This window comes from Pimephales promelas, chromosome 22, assembly GCF_988280905.1.
Source record: "Pimephales promelas chromosome 22, fPimPro1.hap1.1, whole genome shotgun sequence".
Lineage (NCBI taxonomy): Eukaryota > Metazoa > Chordata > Actinopteri > Cypriniformes > Leuciscidae > Pimephales > Pimephales promelas.
In genome coordinates, this window is record NC_142790.1 from 14,482,784 (window position 1) to 14,504,213 (window position 21,430).

The 21,430-nt window shown below is 36.5% G+C and overlaps 1 protein-coding gene across 3 annotated transcripts in view; it reads right to left on the reverse strand.

Moving 5' to 3' along the window:
• Positions 1 to 21,430, reverse strand: part of LOC120475868 (POU domain, class 6, transcription factor 2) — a 137,008-nt gene that overhangs the window by 87,717 nt on the left and 27,861 nt on the right. For all 3 annotated transcript variants that reach the window (XM_039666655.2, XM_039666656.2, XM_089125813.1), the window contains 2 exons: positions 14,945 to 15,042; positions 3,841 to 4,063 (listed from right to left, as the gene is read on the reverse strand). In XM_039666655.2, coding sequence (XP_039522589.2) covers positions 3,841 to 4,063; positions 14,945 to 15,042 — 321 coding nt within the window. The remainder of the gene's footprint in view (positions 1 to 3,840; positions 4,064 to 14,944; positions 15,043 to 21,430) is intronic.

A 21,430-nucleotide genomic window follows, 5' to 3' on the forward strand; every position in this document is an offset into this window, starting at 1 on the left:
GTTAACTAATGTTAAAAAGTATCCCTATTAGGAATGCGTAACTGTACTGATGGTGATGTCATCAGGACTTTATTATCTTCGTTTCATTTATGCAATAGTGTGTAAATAATTGGTATCTTGCTCTGATAGACAATGCATTCATCATAAATTACTTTTCACTCTCTTTTTTTAATTGAATTCTCACCCTGACATGAGCTATTAGATCTTATTTGCTGCTCATTAGTGTGACTTAAACACATGAAAGTGGCCTGTCTGCTTCATCTTCTTTGAACAGAGACAAGTGTTTGATCTAGAGTTAATAAGAACATACTACACAAGTACACTGATCTATGTGTCTTTTTTTGGTGCTTGAGGTCTAGATCTCTGCAGGTTGTGATTAATCAGGCCTGGCGGGCTGAGCTCAACTAAGACTGTCTGGCAGAAGCGCTGTGCCAGCAGCTCTCCATCAATGGGGGGTAGGGGGGATGATGCGATAGGATTGGGGGATTGTGGGACAGTGTTACTGGCTGTAGGGAGAGCAGACACAGTCAAATCATTTAATGTCACATGGCACCCGTGACACTACGCCCTTAGAGAATCCCCCAGGTTCTGATTCTAAAACTGAGAGGCCTAGTCAGAATAAGTCACACTAGTTTATCACTGGGCATTTTTTGAGGAGGACTTTTCTGTTTGCATTTGCACCACAGATAAACACAATGTCACAGTTCACAATTTGACTGCTTAAAGCGAAAAGTTCACTCAAAAATGAAATCACCAATCCTGTATTACTTGCTTTCATTGGCATAAAATAAAAGAAGATAATTTGAAGAATGAAGGGAGTGAAAAAACGCTGGACCCTTCTGACTTCAAATGACTGTGGGAAAATGTTTCACAGAATAAAAAAAAATTAACGACATGAATCTTTTTTTTGGGTGAAAATCTGTTATATATAATATATATATATATCGTATATACTGTATATATTAGTGCTTTCAAACAATTCAAATACTTAATAGCGATTAATCACATTAATATCATAGTTAACTCGCGATTAATCGCACATTTGTATCTATTCTAAATGTATTTGATTTCTTTTTGTCCCATTATTTTTTTCTCATTTTAATGCTCTTATTAACATGAAAAGGTGGATCGGCTTGCTTTGTGCAAATGTTTTTTTACTGAAAACAACATTGACACATACTGTGTTCAATTTCACACTAACATTCTCACTTGGAGCAAATAATCTCTCACACAATGTAACACTGTCCATCAATAAAAGGGTGAAATAAATACTGACAAGGTCCTGATATTGACGTGGGGGTGGAGAATTCGCATCAGCTGTGTGTGTGTGTGTGTGCTTGGCCATCATCATCAAGCGATATTTAACTGGACGTGCTGCGATGATGATAGCTCAGTTCACAATGACAAAACACACAAATCACTTTGGTCTTGTCAATGGAACCATTTGGCAACTTGTTATTAGTAAACTTTCCATTCAGAATCTTATTGGCATCCATTTTGGTGTCTCGTGCTCGTCATCCACTCAAAACGTAACGTTAACCGACTATTTGGCCGGTTTGCAAGCCCAAACAAGTGTGTGCGGTGGCGGCGTGCCTGTTGTTTTGTTTCCGGTCTACCTTGCGCTTTCAAAACGTCCTCGTGCGAATGGGTTTCACAGCGCAGTTCCGCACATACCGCGTCCTGTTGCAAAAGCATGTGAAAAAAACTACAAAGTTTGCTAGGCCAAAAAGATGATAAAAAAATTAACGCCGTTAAAATGGGTTTGCGTTAACTCCGTTAATAATGCATTTAACTGACAGCCCTAATATATATATATATATATATTATAGTTTAAATTTGTATTTTGAAACCTAGATTTTCCATGTAGTTTAAGACTCCCGTTCATGACGATTTGAAAAAAAAGAAAGAAAGAATCTCAGACGAAAAAGGACTCACTCACAGCATTGTTGCCCAACAAGCATAAAAAGTAAATGTCCAGTTAAGACAGACAATTAATGGACCATTAAAATTCATCCCAACATAGAACCTCTTCCTAGGGTCCATTTTAGAGAGTCCTTGAAATGTGAGGAAGGCCCCACAAGCACATTATTGTGGACTGAGGGAATTCTGGGAAATTTTAGCTATTTATTTAGCCCATGTGAGAGTTTATTAAAAGCCTAGATGCGTGTTGTTATTTATGCATGTTTGTGTCCATTAGAGACTTCTTCTCCATCCCTCTATTTTAGCCATCCTGTCCATCCATCTCTTCGGGACAACCTGTTTCCCGCAGTGCATTATTTTAATCTTCTGCCTCCTCCTCCGAACGAAAAAGGAAAACGTGCTATTTTACATGCACTCAAATTTATAACCTATCATTTTTTAGTCAGGCATTAGAGAAGGCACCTCATCTAAGATTTATGACTGACGGTTTCCCCCTTCCACCCCTCAATCTAATGGTATAAAAGAGACAATGTTTTAAACATTAAAATGAAAACCATTTACAACTATGATCAAAAGAGAACATTCGTGCATTAAAGTTTAAAAGCCGAGGAGAAGTATGGACGTGCGGACGGAAGGAAAGAGGAGGGGGAGAGATAGAGGTAAAGAGGAGAAGACACAAGCATAGCGAATACTCCTACTGAAAGAAGAAAGAGCCTTAAAGTGCTTTTGCGCTTCATTGCAAAACGCTGACCTGTAATGAATGTGAACTACTTTCCCCGCCTATATTGCTCTGATCCTCCTGTCCTCGGCCTTTCCGAGCACTTTTCCCAGGTATATCTTAAATGTGCGCTGTTTGGATGGGGTGATGGTACTTTGAGATGGCACAACTTTTATAAGTCCCAAAAAAACAACAAACTGTCGAAGAACGAATGCTATAAACCACACAACGTTTTCATGATAGGCTATCCTCATTGAATTTGACTTCACAGGTTCTGATGGTACTTTTTAACCCTTGCTTTAAGTGATAGTTCACCCAAAAATGAAAATTAGCCCATGATTTAATCACTCTCAAGTCATCCTAGATGTACCGTACGTATGTGACATTCTTTCTTCAAACGAATACAATCTGAGTTATGTTAAAAATGTCCTTGCTCTTCCAAAATGTATAATAGCAGTTTCTGTTTTGAAGTCCATAAGAGTGCATCCATCCATTATAAAAGTGCTCCACATGGCTCCGGGGGTTAATAAAGGCCTCTTTAAATTATTAGTTCAGTTTATAGATTAAATAGATACCTAAATAAACAACAAAAAAGCTATTTTTTTGTTGTTTTTTCATGTACAAATGCTTTTCCTTGTAAATGCTGCTTTGAAACAATATGTATTGTGAAAAGCGCTATACAAATAAATTTGTGTTTCATAAGCAGAACAATCCGAAAACACTTTAAATAACAGTAGAGCCCATTGAAGAGATGCATGACTATCTCTCACAGCCTCGCTTTCATTCTCATTAAAAATCAAAGATGGCGCTGCCGTGAATAAGGCGTATAGGCAGCCTAAAGGCCGTTAAGGACATTACACATATTTAAATATTTTTAAAGCCACTGGATGGCGAATGGCAGACTTCTCACTTGAATTTTTTGTTGCCTGCAACCTGCACTCTATTTTGATGTGAAATGTTGCATTTATTGAAAAAAAAATAAAAAATAAAAAAAAAATAAATAAAAAAAAAAATATATATATATATATATATATATATATATATATTGGCTTCATCTTAAAAATTATTGATCAAAAATATATTTGATTGGTTTTCCTTGGGGGGAGTTCAATTTTAAGGCTTCTGTCTTTTTTGACTGGGAGGAAGCTAAGTGTAACCCCTAAACAAAGAAGCTCAGTGGGTTAATCAAGAAGTATTCATACCTTGCAGATTCTGTAGAGGGAGTGTCATGATGCCACCCGCAGCAGCAGCGGCCACCAGGCCCTGTATGTTGGCAGCAGTGGGTAGAGAGAGTACCAGGCCCTGCTGTCCACCCAGATGCCCACCAGCGTTAAAGGGAATCAGAATGGGCTGATTCAGACCCGGAGCTCCACCGGACATCACTCCGCTAACTGCCGACGCCAGCTGCTGAGCAACCAGTAGAGACTGAAAGACAAGAAGTTTGAAAGGAATTTTTTCAATGATTTGGAGATTCTGTCATTTGGCCAAAATCTCAAAACAGAAGAAAGTGAAGGCTATTTAAAGGAGAATTCCGGCACAAAATGAACCTTTGGTCTAATAAAACATTGGTACCTAGTCGACCGTTCTCTGAGATTTGTTTTCATGATAATAGAATGTAAAGAGTTTCATCTCTAAAAACTGTTTAGCGTATAATGCTAGTAATGGGGGCATATAATAAGTAAAAAGAAAACGCTATTTAATACCACTAACAAGGCTCAAAATTGCCCCACACTAACACGGTTACATAATGAGGGTCCCTAAATGCAAACTGAAGCATTGAGAACTTTGTAAGTGTACAGACCGTTTAATAAGAAGATATTTTATAAAGACAGTCCACTTCGTGTATACAAGCAGGAGCCATCTTGGAAAACAGTCTCGACAAGTCGAGCCACGAAGCCGTTCATTCAGTTCAGAAGTTCGCTGAACTTCATACAGTTCAGCTCACTTAGCACGTCGTTCGTGGTTTGACTAATCGAGACTGTTTTCCAAAGATGGCTGCTGCCTGTATACTCGAAGTGAACTGTCTTTATAAAGTATCTCGGTCTCGACACGGACTCGGCCCTCTATGGTCTCGGTCTCGACTCGGACTAGATTTTCTTTAGTCTCGGACTCGACTCGGCCCTCTAGTGCCTCGGTCTCGACTCGGACTCGACTCTCTTTGGTCTCAGGCTCGACTCGGACTCGACCCTCTATGGTCTCGGTCTCGACTCGGACTCGACTCTCTTTGATCTCGGTCTCGACTCGGACTCGGCCCTCTGTGGTCTTGGACTCGACTCGGACTCGACCCTCTAGTGCCTCGGTCTCAACTCAGACTCGACTCTATTTGGTCTCGGTCTCGACTCGGACTTGCCCCTCTATGGTCTCGGACTAGACTCGGACTCGACCATCTATGGTCTCGGTCTCGACTCGGACTCGACTCTCTTTGGTATCGGTCTCGACTCGGACTCGGCCCTCTATGGTCTCGGACTCGACCCTCTATGGTCTCGGTCTCGATTCGGACTCGACCCTCTATGGTCTCGGTCTCGATTCAGACTCTACCCTCTATGGTCTTGGTCTTGACTCGGACTCGACCCTCTATGGCAGAGGTATTCAATTAAAATTCTAAGAGGTCCAGTTAGAGAAAATTCCATCAAGCAAAGGTCCGCAACATCACAATGACTAACTTTATAATTTTTAAATGTCAAGCGTTATCTTTCAGTGCCACAGCCTAGTAACGTTAGTTGTATGAAAATATGTAAGAAGTCTAGTCAACAGACGACTGTCAAATAAAATAAAAGTCCAATTCAATAATATTTCAACAATATTTATTGTCAGTTTATATATTGAACTGTAGGGATCATAAATAATAAGTACTCTAATAATAAATTATCAATTTAAATGAAATAAAGGCTGCATTTAAAAATAAATTATAAATAAATAAAACACAACAGAGAGCTTTTGAAAAATGTGCGTCTCAATAGAGAGATAAATAATGGACACAAATGAAAAACATGAAATTGTTTATTTGATTTCATTTATTTATTTATTTATTTATTGTTGCCAAATGGACAGATCTTTTTTTAGTTTCCTCGGTAGCAAACGTTAGCCTAGCTTGCTTGCCAAGCTATTTTCATAAATAATTTGTAAGATCGTTTGTACCTTCATCTGTGACTGGACTGGAGGCCAATGTCTAACATCATCAACCTAACAAGTCTGCCTGGCTGTAGCTGTCATCAAGGGTGCGTTATCACCTTATCTCCGAGGTTTGTTTACATACCGGTGCATATGTCTATGCCGGTGTAACAGCTCAGTAATGGCGTCGCCACAAGATGGCAGCCTACACAAGAACGCTCGTCGGATTCGTCTATTGGTCTGTGACATTCCTGGGTCGCGCTAAACCAGTACCATAAATGCTAGAAAAGCTGCGCAGTTAAAATAGAAACGCTCCGTCAAACGTTAATAATTCGTTAATAATTCTCTAGTTATTGGTCCGGGTCCGGACAGAACGACGTCTGGGTCCGGATCCGGACCGCGGTCCGCCTATTAGTGACCTCTGCTCTATGGTCTCGGTCTCGACTCGGGCTCGACTCTCTTTGGTCTCGGTCTCGACTCGGACTCGGCACTCTATGGTCTCGGTCTCGATTCGGACTCGACTCTCTTTGGTCTCGGCCTCGATTCGGACTCGACTCTCTTCGGTCTCGGACTCGACTCGGACTCGACCCTCTATGGTCTCGGTCTCGACTCGAGCTCGACACTCTTTGGTCTCGGTCTCGACTCGGACTCGACTCTCTTTGGTATCGGACTTGACTCTCTAAGGTCTCGACTTGGGCTCGACTCTCTTTGGTCTCGGTCTCGACTCGGACTCAACCCTCTATGGTCTCGGTCCCGATTCGGGCTCGACTCTCTTTGCTCTCGGTCTCGACTCTCTTTGGTGTCGGACTCAACTCGGACTCGACCCTCTATGCTATGGTCTCAGTCTCGACTCGGACTTGACTCTCTTTGGTGTCGGACTCGACTCGGACTCGACCCTCTATGGTCTCTGTCTCGACTCGGACTCAACCCTCTATGGTCTTGGTCTCGACTCGGACTCGACCCTCTATGGTCTCGGTCTCGAGTCAGACTCGACTCTCTTTGGTCTCGGACTCGACTCGGACTCGACCCTCTATGGTCTCGGTCTCGAGTCAGACTCGACTCTCTTTGGTCTCGGTCTCGACTCGGACTCGAGTAAGCTGTTCTCGACTACAACACTGCTCGTGAAATATGCCATTAATCTGCTGCACTATAATGATTTATGGTCAGAAAAAAAATGACGAAGTATGGAGAGATAATGCCCCTTCATACATGTCAGCAATTTCGCTCTCTCTCTCTCTCTCTCTGTTTTTAAACATTGGCTACATTATTATCGCTCCCATTAGTATTCATTGCTGCTTCTTTAGCTTGATCTTGTACAGTCAACCTGTATTACGGAAGACTTTTTCATTTAAGTCAGATTATTCGAGCATTGTTTCCTCAGTGTACAGACAGCACTGTAATTTCTTAAAACTCTTTAGAGCTCCACAGATGAATGAAAATTACAGGTTTGGATCAACATGAATTTTAATATGGGGACTTTAAAGTTTAGTGGAAGGCAAAAAAAACATTCCTGGTTGAAGCAATTTTCCTATTTTTTTATCACAGTGAAAAAAAGAATGGAATGACTTGGAATATAATGCCTTTAAAGATATGTGGTGGCATTATTCCAAAATTAAAAACCAACATTTTAGGTTTGGGCGGTTCTAGAGAAACCTTTTAAAACTGAAAGAGGTTCACTGATGTGACTTCTGTGTGATTAGATCCAAATCCAATGGTAGGCTAATCAGCATAAAACAACACTATTAAATATTCTTTCTCCATCTAAATGGAAAAAAACAAACAGACAAAAAGAATTTGTCAAAAAGACAAAAAACGTCTTTCATATGGATCTACTGAGAGATGACATTTGTCATTTCATTCATTTTAAACATTGACATAAAAAGTGCAAAAAATCAATTAACGAGTCAGTGGATGACAACAAAGACTCTTCTGCCATAGCTGTGTGACATATGCTTAATCTTGCTGTTTTAAGTGTGTGTGATGTCGGTTATTTGAGGCACAAAATCAAAGATTGTCTGCCAGCATCTCATCTCTATCTCAAAGCGAATGCCATTGCCTGGTTTGCCTCTGTGCTCATATGCTTGAAATATTTGCTTTTTGAATAAGTCAGTTTGAAAATCCATATGTTGACACATTCTTGAGCGCTAAGAATATACACTATACAGTGCAAAAGTTTGGAGTTTGAATAAATGTGTCTTTTGAAAGAAGTCCCTTATGCTTACCATGGCTGCATTTATTTAATCAAAAACACACTAAAATTAAAAGACATAATATTTCAATTAAAATAATAAAAATTATTGTTTTCTTTTTTTTTAATATAATTTGGTAACACTTTAGTTTAGGGTCCAATCCTCACTATTAACTACTGTAGTTGCTTAGCATAGTAGGACATTGGCTGATTTTTATCAAGTATAAAGCACATAAAATGAACCCATTTCCAAAACTTAACAACTATCCAACTATTAATAAGCAGTAATTATGAGTTTATTGAGATGAAAGTCATAGTTAATAGTGAGATTTGGACCCTAAACTAAAGTGTGGGTAACGTACACATTTTTAACAGCAGTGTGTATACTGAGATCATACATTTAAACCAAGACATCAATGTTTAAGAAAAATAGGACCATAAAATATTTATCACAGCAGTAGATTGCTCTTCAATCTATAAATAAAGGGTTAAATTAAGAACCTCCATGACCCACATTTCCCATTTGTTTTATTTCAAGACTTTAAAGGATGACATTTTTCTATAGCACTGAGCTTGGCATTTTTGTACAAATCAACTAACTCTAGATGGCTCATTCTGAACCCCACTCATACAGAGGAAATGATTAAAGGGCACTTGACCTAAACAACAGAGATCAACAGCCTCCATCAGTCTGAAAATGACTAAAACCAGATTGATAGCTCAGAGCTTCAGACAAACTTTATAGAAGTTCTTTTAGTATGATGCTGGTTAACCAGAGTATTAAAAGTAACTTCATACAGATTGTATTATTAATACTAAGAAATATATACACACCTCTTTTAAGGTTTTACAGCAGTGCCCCTTTTGTCAACATTGTCAGTTATTTATGAAAAAAAAGAAAAATCAAGCAAAATGCATGTTTTTATATTTATCATAAATCATATTTCACATGCTCTTATAGGTCATTATTTATATTATTCTTTTTTTTTTGAGTGATTAGTGATCAAAGTAACTGCGTTTATATTTAGTACAAGAAAATGTAAATACAAATTGGGTCCCACTTTATATTAAGTGGCTTATAAGTACTATGTACTTATATGGAAAAATAAGTATAATGTACACTGTAAAAAAAAAAATATTGTTGGTTTAACTTAAAAAAAGTAAGTAACCTGGTTGCTTTAAATTTTAAGTTGATTGGACTGGAAAAAGTGACAATGAAGAAGATTGATTTAATCATCAGAATTCAAAATAATAAGTTATCTATATAAATAAGTATAATAAGTTAACTACATAAATTAAGTTGATTTGACAAAAGAAAAATGTTGTGATAACAAATCTTGAAAATATTTTTTTTTTTACAGTTTATTGTGCTCATGTTTTATTGTAAAACACTTTTACTGCTATTGAGGTTAAAGTTAGGGACAGGTGTGGTGGTATGGGTAGGTTTAAGGGTAGGTTAAAGTGTAAGGGATGGGTCAGCTGTGTAATTACAGATGTAACTACATAAATTAGTTACAGCTGTAATTACATGCTGGTATTTTTAAAATATAAGTCCAATGTAAAAACATGTATGTACACAATAAGTCTATTGTATCAAATTATTCGTTTCAATGTAAGAACATAGTACTTAAAGCCACTTAATATAGTGGGACCAAAAATGGAAATTGCACAAAGTACAAAAACTTTCATTAATTAATTAATTTCAAGTTAGATTTATCTGAATAAAATAATATACTTTTTTTTCTTTTCTTTTTTTTTTTTAAGGAGACTTTCTTAACTACACTTTTGGTCACTTTATAGGACACCTGTGTGAACATAATGACAACTGATTTCGGAATCGAAACTGTGATAAAATAAAACTTTAGTTGTTAGAATTTTCATGTGCTTTTGAATACAAACTATTGTGTTGTGTCCAGCAAAACGCCTGTCAGGAATCATGGGAGGGTCGTACTCCTTGACTCAGCATGAAAACCAGATCTTTTCTTTCTTTTTTTGTGTGTTAGATTTACTAATGGCTCACACCGTTTTCCCATCAGCCCTCTCTCTAAGCGACAAGGCAGCTGACAAACTGATCTGAACCCCAGCGTGTCTGTGAAATGGGATCCCCCAGGATCAAAACACACTTTAAAATGGCTGAACAACTCCTCACTCAAAATACCCTTGGGATGCTTACGTCACACTACCACATCGCTGCTCCTAAATGTCCATTTGCATACACTTTTCAAACATCCTGTGGCATATTTGTGATAATTACAATAAGATCTTGTTTTTCATTGTACATGTGCATTTTGTATTTTATAAAAGTATTTTTTTTCTTTTGCTACTGTATAATTTTGTTAAAAACATAACATAACACATTTACATCATAATGCCATCTGCCATGGTACTTTCATACATAACATGTAACAGGTACTGTAAACAATAGAATAGAAAAGATAAACTTTTCTCAGAGATTCACACACTTTTTTTTTGTCAGCAAAAACTCTTTGACGAAAAATATTTACTTTATGTACCCCCTGAGATTTTGAGTTCATATTTCAATCATTTAACAACACATTTAAATGTTTCTCTACATTTCTCTGATGCTGGTTGTCAAATCCTTTTTAGTAAGTGTTTCATATTGATTGTTTTTATTTTTAAAATTTGTTTTGTTTTTATTTTTTGTATTTATTTTTACATTTACCATTTTAATTATGGTTTAGTTTCTCAGCTTTTCTTCAATTTAAAACCTTCTGCAGTTGTTTCATGAACCCAAGTTTGGCAAACCCTGGTTTACGTTAAATTAAAACAATAGGCATTACTATGGTAAAATGTATTCCTAAAAAACATGAAAATACCATATAGCTTTTGGCTTTTAGTTTGTTTGTTTTTTTGCTATTATTCTTCATTATAGAGTTGAAAATATATTTTAAGTTAAACTGGATACTAATTCAGAGAATGAAGGGCGTAACTTTATCTTATCCATCAGGTTTGAACCGAATCGTGAAAAGTGGGTGTTCAGGCATGGTGACGTCAGTCAGCGAGAAAAGTCGGTTTAGCAAGTCACTTTGAATAATTTTACACAATACGACAAGGCTCATGAATAAAAACTAAAATCAACTTATGTTATTGTTAAAGCAGTCAATCATTTTATCCCTTAAAACTCACCTTTGATCACCAAAATAACATATTTAAAAGTTTTTTTACGTGTCATGCCTTAAAATAGCTTGAAATTAACTCTACACCCTTGCCTCATTTGGTATATGCTGTTCTATGAATATGCTAATTAGCTCCGCCTCCACTCAATTGTGTGGATCATTGAGTGGAACCCCCCCCTTAGCCCCATTATCATTAGCCCCGCCTCCAATCCTGCCGGTGGATGCTTTGTCTTAAAGCATATTAAACACTCCACATAGACAAATAAACAACATTAAAAGCTTGATTTTCACCACAGGGAGACTTTACGGAATGTTAATCTTGACAATAAACCATCCAAGGCATGATGAAATCATTAAAAAAGACCAATTTAATAGAATAAGTACTTAATGTATGAGGCTCCAAGAAACTCTCAACCATAAGCAACACTCCATACCTTCTTGATCTGGCTTTTGGGATTAAATTACCCTTTTCTTTTCCCAAACCCCCCCCCCCCCATCCCATTCCTCTTTCTAATAAGAACTGAGGGAGCGGCTCAGCGGAGGAAACGCTGAAAGATTACTCGTAATCAGACTGATAGCAGTGTGTGTGAATGAAGCCAGAGGCACAGGAGAGCTTTGGACCCATGTAGGGCTAACTGCCCTCTTACTGATCCAGTTCCGTAATGGCAGTGCACACAATATCCGTCTCTAGAGTGAGAATCCATCAAAACATATTGATCCAGAAACAAGGGAATTGGCCATGGCGCAGAGAGAGAGCAGTGTGGCTGAAAAGTGTTTGTTTCTGTGGGACTGTCCTGACAGGGTTCATCTATTAAGGCAGAGCTCAGGGGAACAAGGAGACAAGGGCTTGGACATAGCTGTGGCGTGTTGAGCTGGATATGGCAACACAAAATGATCATTCTCCATCTTTTAAAAGAGCTTGTTTGTTCTACTCAGCCTATAAAACACCACAGTTGATTTTCTGTGAGTATGTGGGTGTCTATTTGTTTTATTGGGACATTGGTTTGGTGTTGGGTTGGATGGTATGCTCCTTGTTGAGTCATCAAAATGTTTTTTCCTATTATTTCCTTAAAATGATAGTTGACCGAAAATTACATGTCATCATGTTATTCCAAAAATGTATAGCTTTATTTCTACAGAAGAAAAATAAGTGAAGAGTTGTCTGTGCTTCTCCAAATGCAGTTTTAAAGGGATACTCCACTTTTTTTTTTTTTTTTTTTTTGGAAATAGGCTCATTTTACCACTCCCCCATAGTTAAACAGTTGAGTTTAACCGTTTTCAAATCCATTCAGCCGATTTTCTGATATTTAGATGAATATCAGTAACCAGACAGTTTTTGGTCTCTGACTTCCATAGTAGGAAAAAAATATACTATGGAAGTCAATGAGACCAGAAACTGTCTGGTTACTGATTTTCTTCTAAATATATATATAAAAAAATGGCAGAATACATTCGAAAATGGTAAAACTCAACTGTTTAACTCTAGGGGAGTGGTAAAATGAGCCTATTTTCAAAAAAAAAAAAAAGGAGTATCCCTTTAATGAATGGGAATGAGGTTTTTAAAAGTATCAAAAAAAGTGGTCTGTATGACATCTATTTCAAGTTTTAAGCCATTTGAGATATGTGTGAGAAACATACTAAAACTTAAGGAGTTACACATTCTTCCTTTTCTCATGAGCATCTCAAAGTGTGTAACACTATTGTTAGTCAATTGGTTTGATTCTGACTCATAAAACCAGTCTGAATTAGATTTGAGATCTCAAATTCAACTCACTTACTCAGTAGAGAGAAAGATTATCAGTAACAACATTTCTGTGCATCAGTCATATGGACTTGACTGAATTACTTTTAGTTTTAGTTAGTGCTTTTGTTTATTGGTGCATTTAAAAAAAAAGTTGAAAACCAAAAAAGTGAATCTAAATAATGCACACATTTGATATGATCTAACAGCTGGATTTGCTAAAGTTTGTGAAAATGTAGGGATTCGATATTTATTAGACATTCAAAGACGTCTTTAAATAATGATTGATAATTGCTGAATGCCGACAGTATATGAGAGCATTATAGCATTTGCAGGCAAAAACTGTAAGACATTATACTACGCGTACTGCCTTTGCGTAACAGCTCTGTTTAATAATTCATTAAACTAATACAGTAAACTAATGAAGACAAAAGTATAAGAACTCGTAACTGGCTGCAAGTACTCAGAACTGTCAAAATAAAAGTTCCATCTGTCAAAATAAAGATTCCGCTTTCAACACTTATTGGCCAAATTATCAGCAAATGCCAATATCAGCCGATATTTCAGCCTTAGTGATAGATATTGGTCGACCAATAATGGCAGATCTTGTCACTTATGATACTTATGATATTTCTTGTAAAAAGTAGCTTGTAACTGCACTAGCTACATTAACGGGTTAATTCACCCAAAAATAAAAATTCTGTCAGTAACTCACCCTCATGTTGTTCAAACCAAGCGTGTCGCACAAGCCCTCAAAAGTGAAGCCAAAACGTTTCGATCGTATAGCTCATAACCCCCGCCTCCCCATGTTATTCAATGGGACGCGAGACCAACTAAACAACTAAATTACACTTCACATATAATTTTTCCAAAGATAGCTTCTGTCATTTACTGTAGTTTCTATCACGTTGATGTAATTTCAAGTGTTTGTTTTTAAATAAGTTTGTTTTTAGTTAGTTATGTGATGATAAAAACGGTGCTCTGACATAATGATTGACAGCTGTGATTGACAGGTTCTCTGTGCGAGGTAGTCACTGAAGCACCAGCTGACTTTTTTTAATAATGTTGATTATGTGGTTAGTAGTTGTATTTACCTTATTTTAACGAGGTTCTGCAATCAGCAGACATCATTGAAGAAGAACGAAGCAGACAGAGGCAACTTAATGAAAGTGCGGGGCGTGTGCTTGCGTTTGATTCAGCAAGAATGAGGGCGGGGCCTTGATTTCGCGGCTTTACTTCCTGCTCACGACTGCGCATGTCTGGTCCCGAAAAGGGCAAGTGTGCAGTCTCAAGTTCCAAGATGTCAGCGTCATATCGAGACACTGGCGGCTTCAGTTCTCTCTGATGGAAAAGAGCGAAGGGGCGTCGTCCATCTTTTTTTACAGTCTATGGTTCAAACCCCATAAGACTTTCATTCATCTTCAGAACACAAATTAAGATATTTTTGATGAAATCTGAGAGCTGTCTCACTCCTCCATAGGCTTCTATTCTAATTTTAACTTGCCGACCCAGAAAGTTAATAAAAACATTGTTAAAATAGTCCAATAGTCCAATAGTCCATGGTAATTAGTCCAACTACAGTGGCTCAACCATAAGTTTATCAAGTGACGAGAATACTTTTAATCAATATGGACCTCAGAGTGAGTTCACGTAGTGTAACAGCGCAGCACTACGTCAGAACGTAGGCTCACTATTGGCCGACGCTGGTCATGAGTGTGATGCTGGCCAATAGTGAGCCTACGTTTCTTCTCTGGACCGGCAGGTTTCAATTACAATAGAAGCCTATGGAGGAGTGAGCTAGCTCTCAGATTTAATCAAAAATATCTTAATTTGTGTTTCGGGTTGGAACAACATGAGGATGAGTAATTACTTTCGGGTGAACTAAACCTTTAAGTTAGTAGCAATGTTATTTTTAGTTAGTCGGACAGGCCAGTGAAAAATGCTTGCCAAAGTTTGCAAACTCGCATTCAGTCTGTAACCCTCTTTTTTGATGATCCAATCAGCTGGTGATGGATAAAATCAAGCCCTGTACTAATTTTATCATTCAGAAATGTCCCATTTCAGATGTACAGTAAAATGGGATGCGAATGTTAATGAATGGAGTGAGGGGAAAAAGTGTGTGTTCTCACCTGTGGTCCAATGGGGTACGTGGGATGAGATTGACCCATATGACCATGTTCTGTGGGACTGCTGCTGGCATCAGACTGAACTGAACCAACTCGAACACCTGAGAGAGACACACAGAGAGAGAGAGAAAAGATAGACTTATTTCTCCATTCTTAAAGAATAAAATCCTTTTCAATAAATTCCTCCATTTTCCCCTCCCATAACACATATACAAACACTCAGAGACAGTATCATGCTGTGACGGCAGTGAGCCCTCAGTAGGGTGCTCTGTAACTGCTGCTGTAAACCGTTTTACCAATAAAAGAGCCTGCACACCATGCGTTCTCTGCTAAACAACACCCATCAGCACTGTTACACACACTTCGCAGTGAATCCTTAATTCAGCGACTCAAACCACACATCAATTTACATGCTTGAGTTCTGCGCTGATCTGTCAACACGAGGCTGACATGAGATATTGCGCTTCAACACAGATGCAACATTTTAAAGTATAAAAATATTTCAAATTATGTTGAACAAATACAGCCTTGGTCAGCATAAAGGTCCGTTCACAAAAAGCACGATAACTATACAGATAACTATAACGGTCTATATTAGCGTTCACACAAGAAGATAATATTGTTCTGATTATCCTACACTATTTCTCGTTAAATGCTTGAGCTGGATGGATTCTGATTGGCTGTCTATGTTTTTATCATTCATCAGCTGGATAAAATCATTCTGAAAGTGATTCCAACGATACTGTTTCTCTCAGCCGTTATCATTACAGCTGTGGTGTGAACTCAGCTATTATTTAATATTGAGAAGGATTTTAAACTATATCTTTATCGTTGTCTTTTTATTTTTCGTCCTTTATTAAAAAACATTCAAAAAATAATACAGACCCCTACTTTTAAACAGCAGTGTATTTTTTGTGGTAACTGACAGAATGTTACAGATGTTGTCAATAGAGTCGATGGAACTTGGGGACTCATTATGGGCAATGCAGAACACTATTTATACTATTTAATGCTTGGATCTGATTGGTTGATGAACGTTCTGGTGTGTGCAGTTATTTTCAGGGAAACGCACGGCTAAAGTAGTTCCAGGCAGATCTTGATCGCATTACAGTTCCATATCACCTCATCAATTGATTTCAGTTATTTAAAAGTCCTTACAACCAACAACAGCAAAACAACCAAAGCCCACGGCAACAACTAACCAAGTGAATAATAGGTTAAAAACAACAAATTATTCCATGTTTAATTCCATGTTTTTGCCCTAAAATCATGTTTTAGTATGTACGGAAAGCATATACTCTCTTTCTCCCTTTCTCCCTTTCTCTCTCTCCCAGTCAAACGCACACACACATATAATACACTCACACACTAGAACAGAAGCATGTTGTCTGAGCTTCTCTGAAATTTTAAAGTAAAATAGTTTAACAACTTAAATGAGTTTAAAAACTTGAATTTGTCACTATAACAGCACTGTTCTTGGAACAGATAAACATACAGTTTGCTGTTAGAGACACTGCTGCCGAACACAGTTTGAGAGATGCACAGACTCAGGTAATTCACACACGCTTAAGGCTGATTTATACTTCTACGTCGGACCTACACCGGTTGTCCGCATTGACCTGTAATTACACATGCAGAGGGAGCATTTGAAACCTGAAGTAGGGGTTCTAGCAGACCAATCGCAGCGCTTGTGGTTCACGTAGAATTGACGTGTTGTTACATTTTTAGAGAGGTGCACTTCAGGGTACGCCGTAGGCTACGGGTGCTACACACAACCTATGACATAGCTACAGCGTGAGTTTGACCTACCCTATCTCACGACCAATTCGTACGAATTCGGCTAATTCATACTAATTCGTACGACCTCACTCGTACGAATTTATACGATTTGTCTAAACCCACGTGATGGTTAGGTTTAGGGGTGGGGTCAGGGGTAGGTCATTCGTACGAATTCATACGAATTGGCCAATTCGTAAAATATGTACGATTTAGCAAAATTGTACTAATTTGAACGAGTGAGGTCGTGTGAATTGTTACGAATTAGCCACCTTGTGAAATTCGTACGAATTCCTGTGAGATCGGGTTGGTTTGACGCAGAAGCATGAATTGGGCTTTAAATCTCTGTCTCTCTCTCTCTCTCTCTCTCTCTCTCTCTCTCTCTCTCTTTATACTGCATAAATAACCGCAATAGACTGTCAGTGGCTGAGTCTCTGTAACTAGCTTTAAAATGAAATTTTGGAATTAGCAACAGAGGCCTGGACATTTTCACAAAAAATGTCATGGCCCCTAGAATATTTTGTTGAATATCTGAGCTGCGAAAATAAAGTTTTTGTCTAAGACTACGGGTCAATTTCAGTCAGAAACATTAGGCTTTGATTTATATATGCTGTTTATTGTTGACGATCACATTATTTTCATATGCATCTGCTCTGCTTACATATGAAATTGTTTGTTTCTGCTTCATTTTTGACTGCGTTTTGATCTGGAGATTCTATGCTCGTTCAGGAGATGTGTCGTAGCGCCCCCTAGTGTTTGCAGTGAAAACACTAAAAGCAATAACAACTCGTCAAAGGCAGGGAAGCGTATGTTCAAAAATGACGAGATAACTCGGGGAAAGAGCTAATGTGTAAGAAATAAATTATACACACAAGAGCGTGTTAAGGGCAAAACCTAATCAATATTTTTAAGGTGTGGTAACAATAGTATACGCGGAATAACGGACTCTGTTCAATTATTCGAACAATATAATAACATGGTTTTGCATTGTGACCACATTACCACCTTGGTTGTCCATTACTGTTCTGATAATTCAATGGCCTATGATATAGATTTCATCAAAGCAGCTTCACAGTGATAACATGAAAATAATACAAGAAGTTTGTTTCTAGAAGAAAATTGCGTCATCGTCCACCTTAAATAAGGTAGATCAATATTTTTGAAAATTAAATGTCCCCAACTAAGCAAGCCAAAAGCCAAGGCAACAGTGGCAAGGAACCAAAACGCCATAAGGGACTGGAGAAAAAAAAGAAAAAAAAAGTTGGGAGAAACCAGTTCTCCTCTGGCCAACAAACAAACAAACAAACAAACAGTGTATGATTATGATTCAGGCAACATTATAGGATCAGAAAATTCACAATATTTATCAAGTTCCATCTGGTCGGAGGTATGGAGTTTGTTGAGGTGTCCTTGAGGCCTTTAACCATTTATAGCAAACTCATTATAATATGTTAAAGTAATTTAAACATTTCATTTTTGATTATGTATATAACAAATATATATATATTTAGACAATGTGTGACCCAAACTATATGTAGGGTGGTCAAACTTTTTTTTACAATCTGTCTTGTCGTTGTCATTCTGTCTGTACATGTAGCTTCTGTCACAAATGCCTTGTATCATGCTACATAAAGCTATTTCTGGTAACACTTTAGAATACGGTTCCTTCGTTAATGAATAACTACACAAGAACTAATGAGTAACACAATATTAACAATCTAGTAACTATTATTAACTAACAAGAAACTCTGATTAACGAACTAGTAAGTAATAGCGCACAGACGAAAGTGGTAGTTCACTAATAAGTAATCAATAACTACTATTTTTTTAATACTTCCCAGAGAACTACTGAAAAAGTTTATTAATAATATAGTAACTACTATTAACTAATAGAAACTCATATTAACAAATTAGTAAGTAATAGCTCAAAGATGAAAGTGTTACTAGATACTTCTGTGGGAATTACTAATTATTTGGATTTGTATTATAAAGTGAAGATCATTGGAACTAACTAGTAATTACTCAAGTGTTACTAAAGACATTTTCTAAAAGTATACTAAAGTTCACCAAAAATCTCAAACGTTTGCACAAATCATGACTAGATCATGTAGTAACACTTCAGTAATTACTAGTTAGTTCCAATGATCTTCACTTTATAATACGGATCCAAATAATTAGTAATTCCAACAGAAGTATCTAGTAACACTTTCATCTGTGAGCTATTAATTACTAATTATTTGGATCCGTATTATAAAGTGAAGATCATTGGAACTAACTAGTAATTACTCAAGTGTTACTACATGATCTAGTCATGATTTGTGCAAACGTTTGAGATTTTTGGTGAACTTTAGTATACTTTTAGAAAATGTCTTTAGTAACACTTGAGTAATTACTAGTTAGTTCCAATGATCTTCACTTTATAATACGGATCCAAATAATTAGTAATTCCCACAGAAGTATCTAGTAACACTTTCATCTGTGAGCTATTACTTACTAATTCGTTAATAAGAATTTATTTTAGTTAATAGTAGTTACTAGATTGTTAATAAACTTTTTCAGTAGTTCTCTGGGAAGTATTAAAAAAATAGTAGTTATTGATTAGTTAATAGTGAACTACCACTTTCGTCTATGCGCTATTACTTACTAGTTCGTTAATCAGAGTTTCTTGTTAGTTAATAATAGTTACTAGATTGTTAATATTGTGTTACTCATTAGTTCTTGTGTAGTTATTCATTAACGAAGGAACCGTATTCTAAAGTGTTACCCTATTTCTGATTCTGACTCCAACCTTTTTTTGGAAGACAGAGTTTAATCTTTTTTTATTATTATTATTTTTATTATTATTTATCTACATCCATTTCGTAGATCCTCTTTCAGCAATGTTAAATAGTCGACATGAGGCTAGTATCAGAGTTCATCGCATTGGCTTGAATAAAGCATCATTCAAATACGTTATCATGCATAATTAACTCATTGAGCTAATGCCATGCCAAGCCAAGTCTATTTAAAGGATGAGGCATGGTCTTGGGTGGTATAGCTAGCTAATAATAGCTATATTGCTGTTTGCTATAGCTAGTCATCTATTTTTGTGGTACACTGCCTTTGGTTCATGGTCAGGGTCTACGCAAATCCTACATATTGCTTTTTCTAGTACACAGTATGTAGTACGCTTTTTCTCTCCTTCTTTCAAAAGCTGTACCATGAAACACAGAGTAGATTAAAACTAATACTGACAAAACTAGCTTGCTGTAACTTGTGTCATTACTACATTTTTTAAAAAGGTACAAAGTCTGTTCCTACACTTCCGTGCGGTTCTTGTACATTTAATAAATGGGAACCAACAGGCAGTGATGGCCAAAAAACAAAAACAAAGCAACTGATTTTAAATGGTTCTTCACTTACAGAGGCTTTTCTGGAGAATCACCATGGTAACATATCCTCATTATTCCAGAGATCACTGGAGGGTAAAGACCTGTCTCCCAGGCCCTAATCTCACACACACACACACACACACTGGTCAAACCTAATAAAAGAGTTTGTAATCAAGCAACCCCGCACACTTATGAAGAACATCTGCTGATGACCGAGGAACGCTTAACCCCACTGTTAGCGGTCAGCCGTTCTGATGTGTGCTTTAATATACACCACAAGATTATGATTAGCTAGTTCTGGTTTCCTCCGAATTGCAGCAAAAACATAAATCTTGTCTGCGAGGAAAATTGAGCCAGAAAAGTAAAGTCAATAATAAATGTGTCATAACTCAAAAAATGAAATCATGTAGTTTGGACTGTTTCCGAGACAGTAACAGTGTTTTGTGTTGAATTGTGTTTCTTGTGTTAGGCTTGTGTTTCTTTGAGGACTATCATACAATTTCCTTCCTTCCATCCATCCATCAATCAATGACTGAGAGATATAATGCCTAAATAAATTGATTATTAAAAAAAGAAATTAAATGATAAAGTATTATATAATTATATATAAACTAGTATTATATATAATTATATACTTTTTTTATAAAAATATTTTTTAATTAAATTGAATACATTTTATTATGATTGATTTAAAAAAAACTATTTAATTGTTAATATTTTATAAAATATGTTTTATAAAAATTATGTAATTATATATAAACTAGAATTATATATAATTACATACTTTTTTTATAAAAATATTTTATAAAATACTAACAATTGAATAGTCTTTTTTAAATCAATCAAAATAAAAATGTATTCAATTTAATGCATTTTTTATTAAAACAAATCACTCAATAATATACAGTAGTTCAGTCATTGCTGTGATGAAGTCATTGCTCAAGGGACTGTAAGATTTTGTTTGTTGGTTTTTCAAAGAAGTCTCACCAATGCTGCATTTATTTGATCAAAAACACTAATATTGTAAATTATTTAATTTATCAATAGAATATATTTAAAAATGTATTTTATTCCTGTGATCGCAAAGCTGAATTTTCAGCATCTTTACTCCACACTGTAAACAAAATATTGTTGGTTTAACTTAAAAAATTAAGTAACCTGTTTGCCTTAAAATTTTAAGTTGATTGAAATGGAAAAAGTGAGTTAGCACAATGAAGAAGATTGATTTAATCATCAGAAACTCAAAATAATAAGTTATCTGAACTAAATAAATTATTTAAGTTGATTTGACAAAAGAAAAAATGTTGTGATAACTAATCTTAAAAATATTTATTTACAGTGC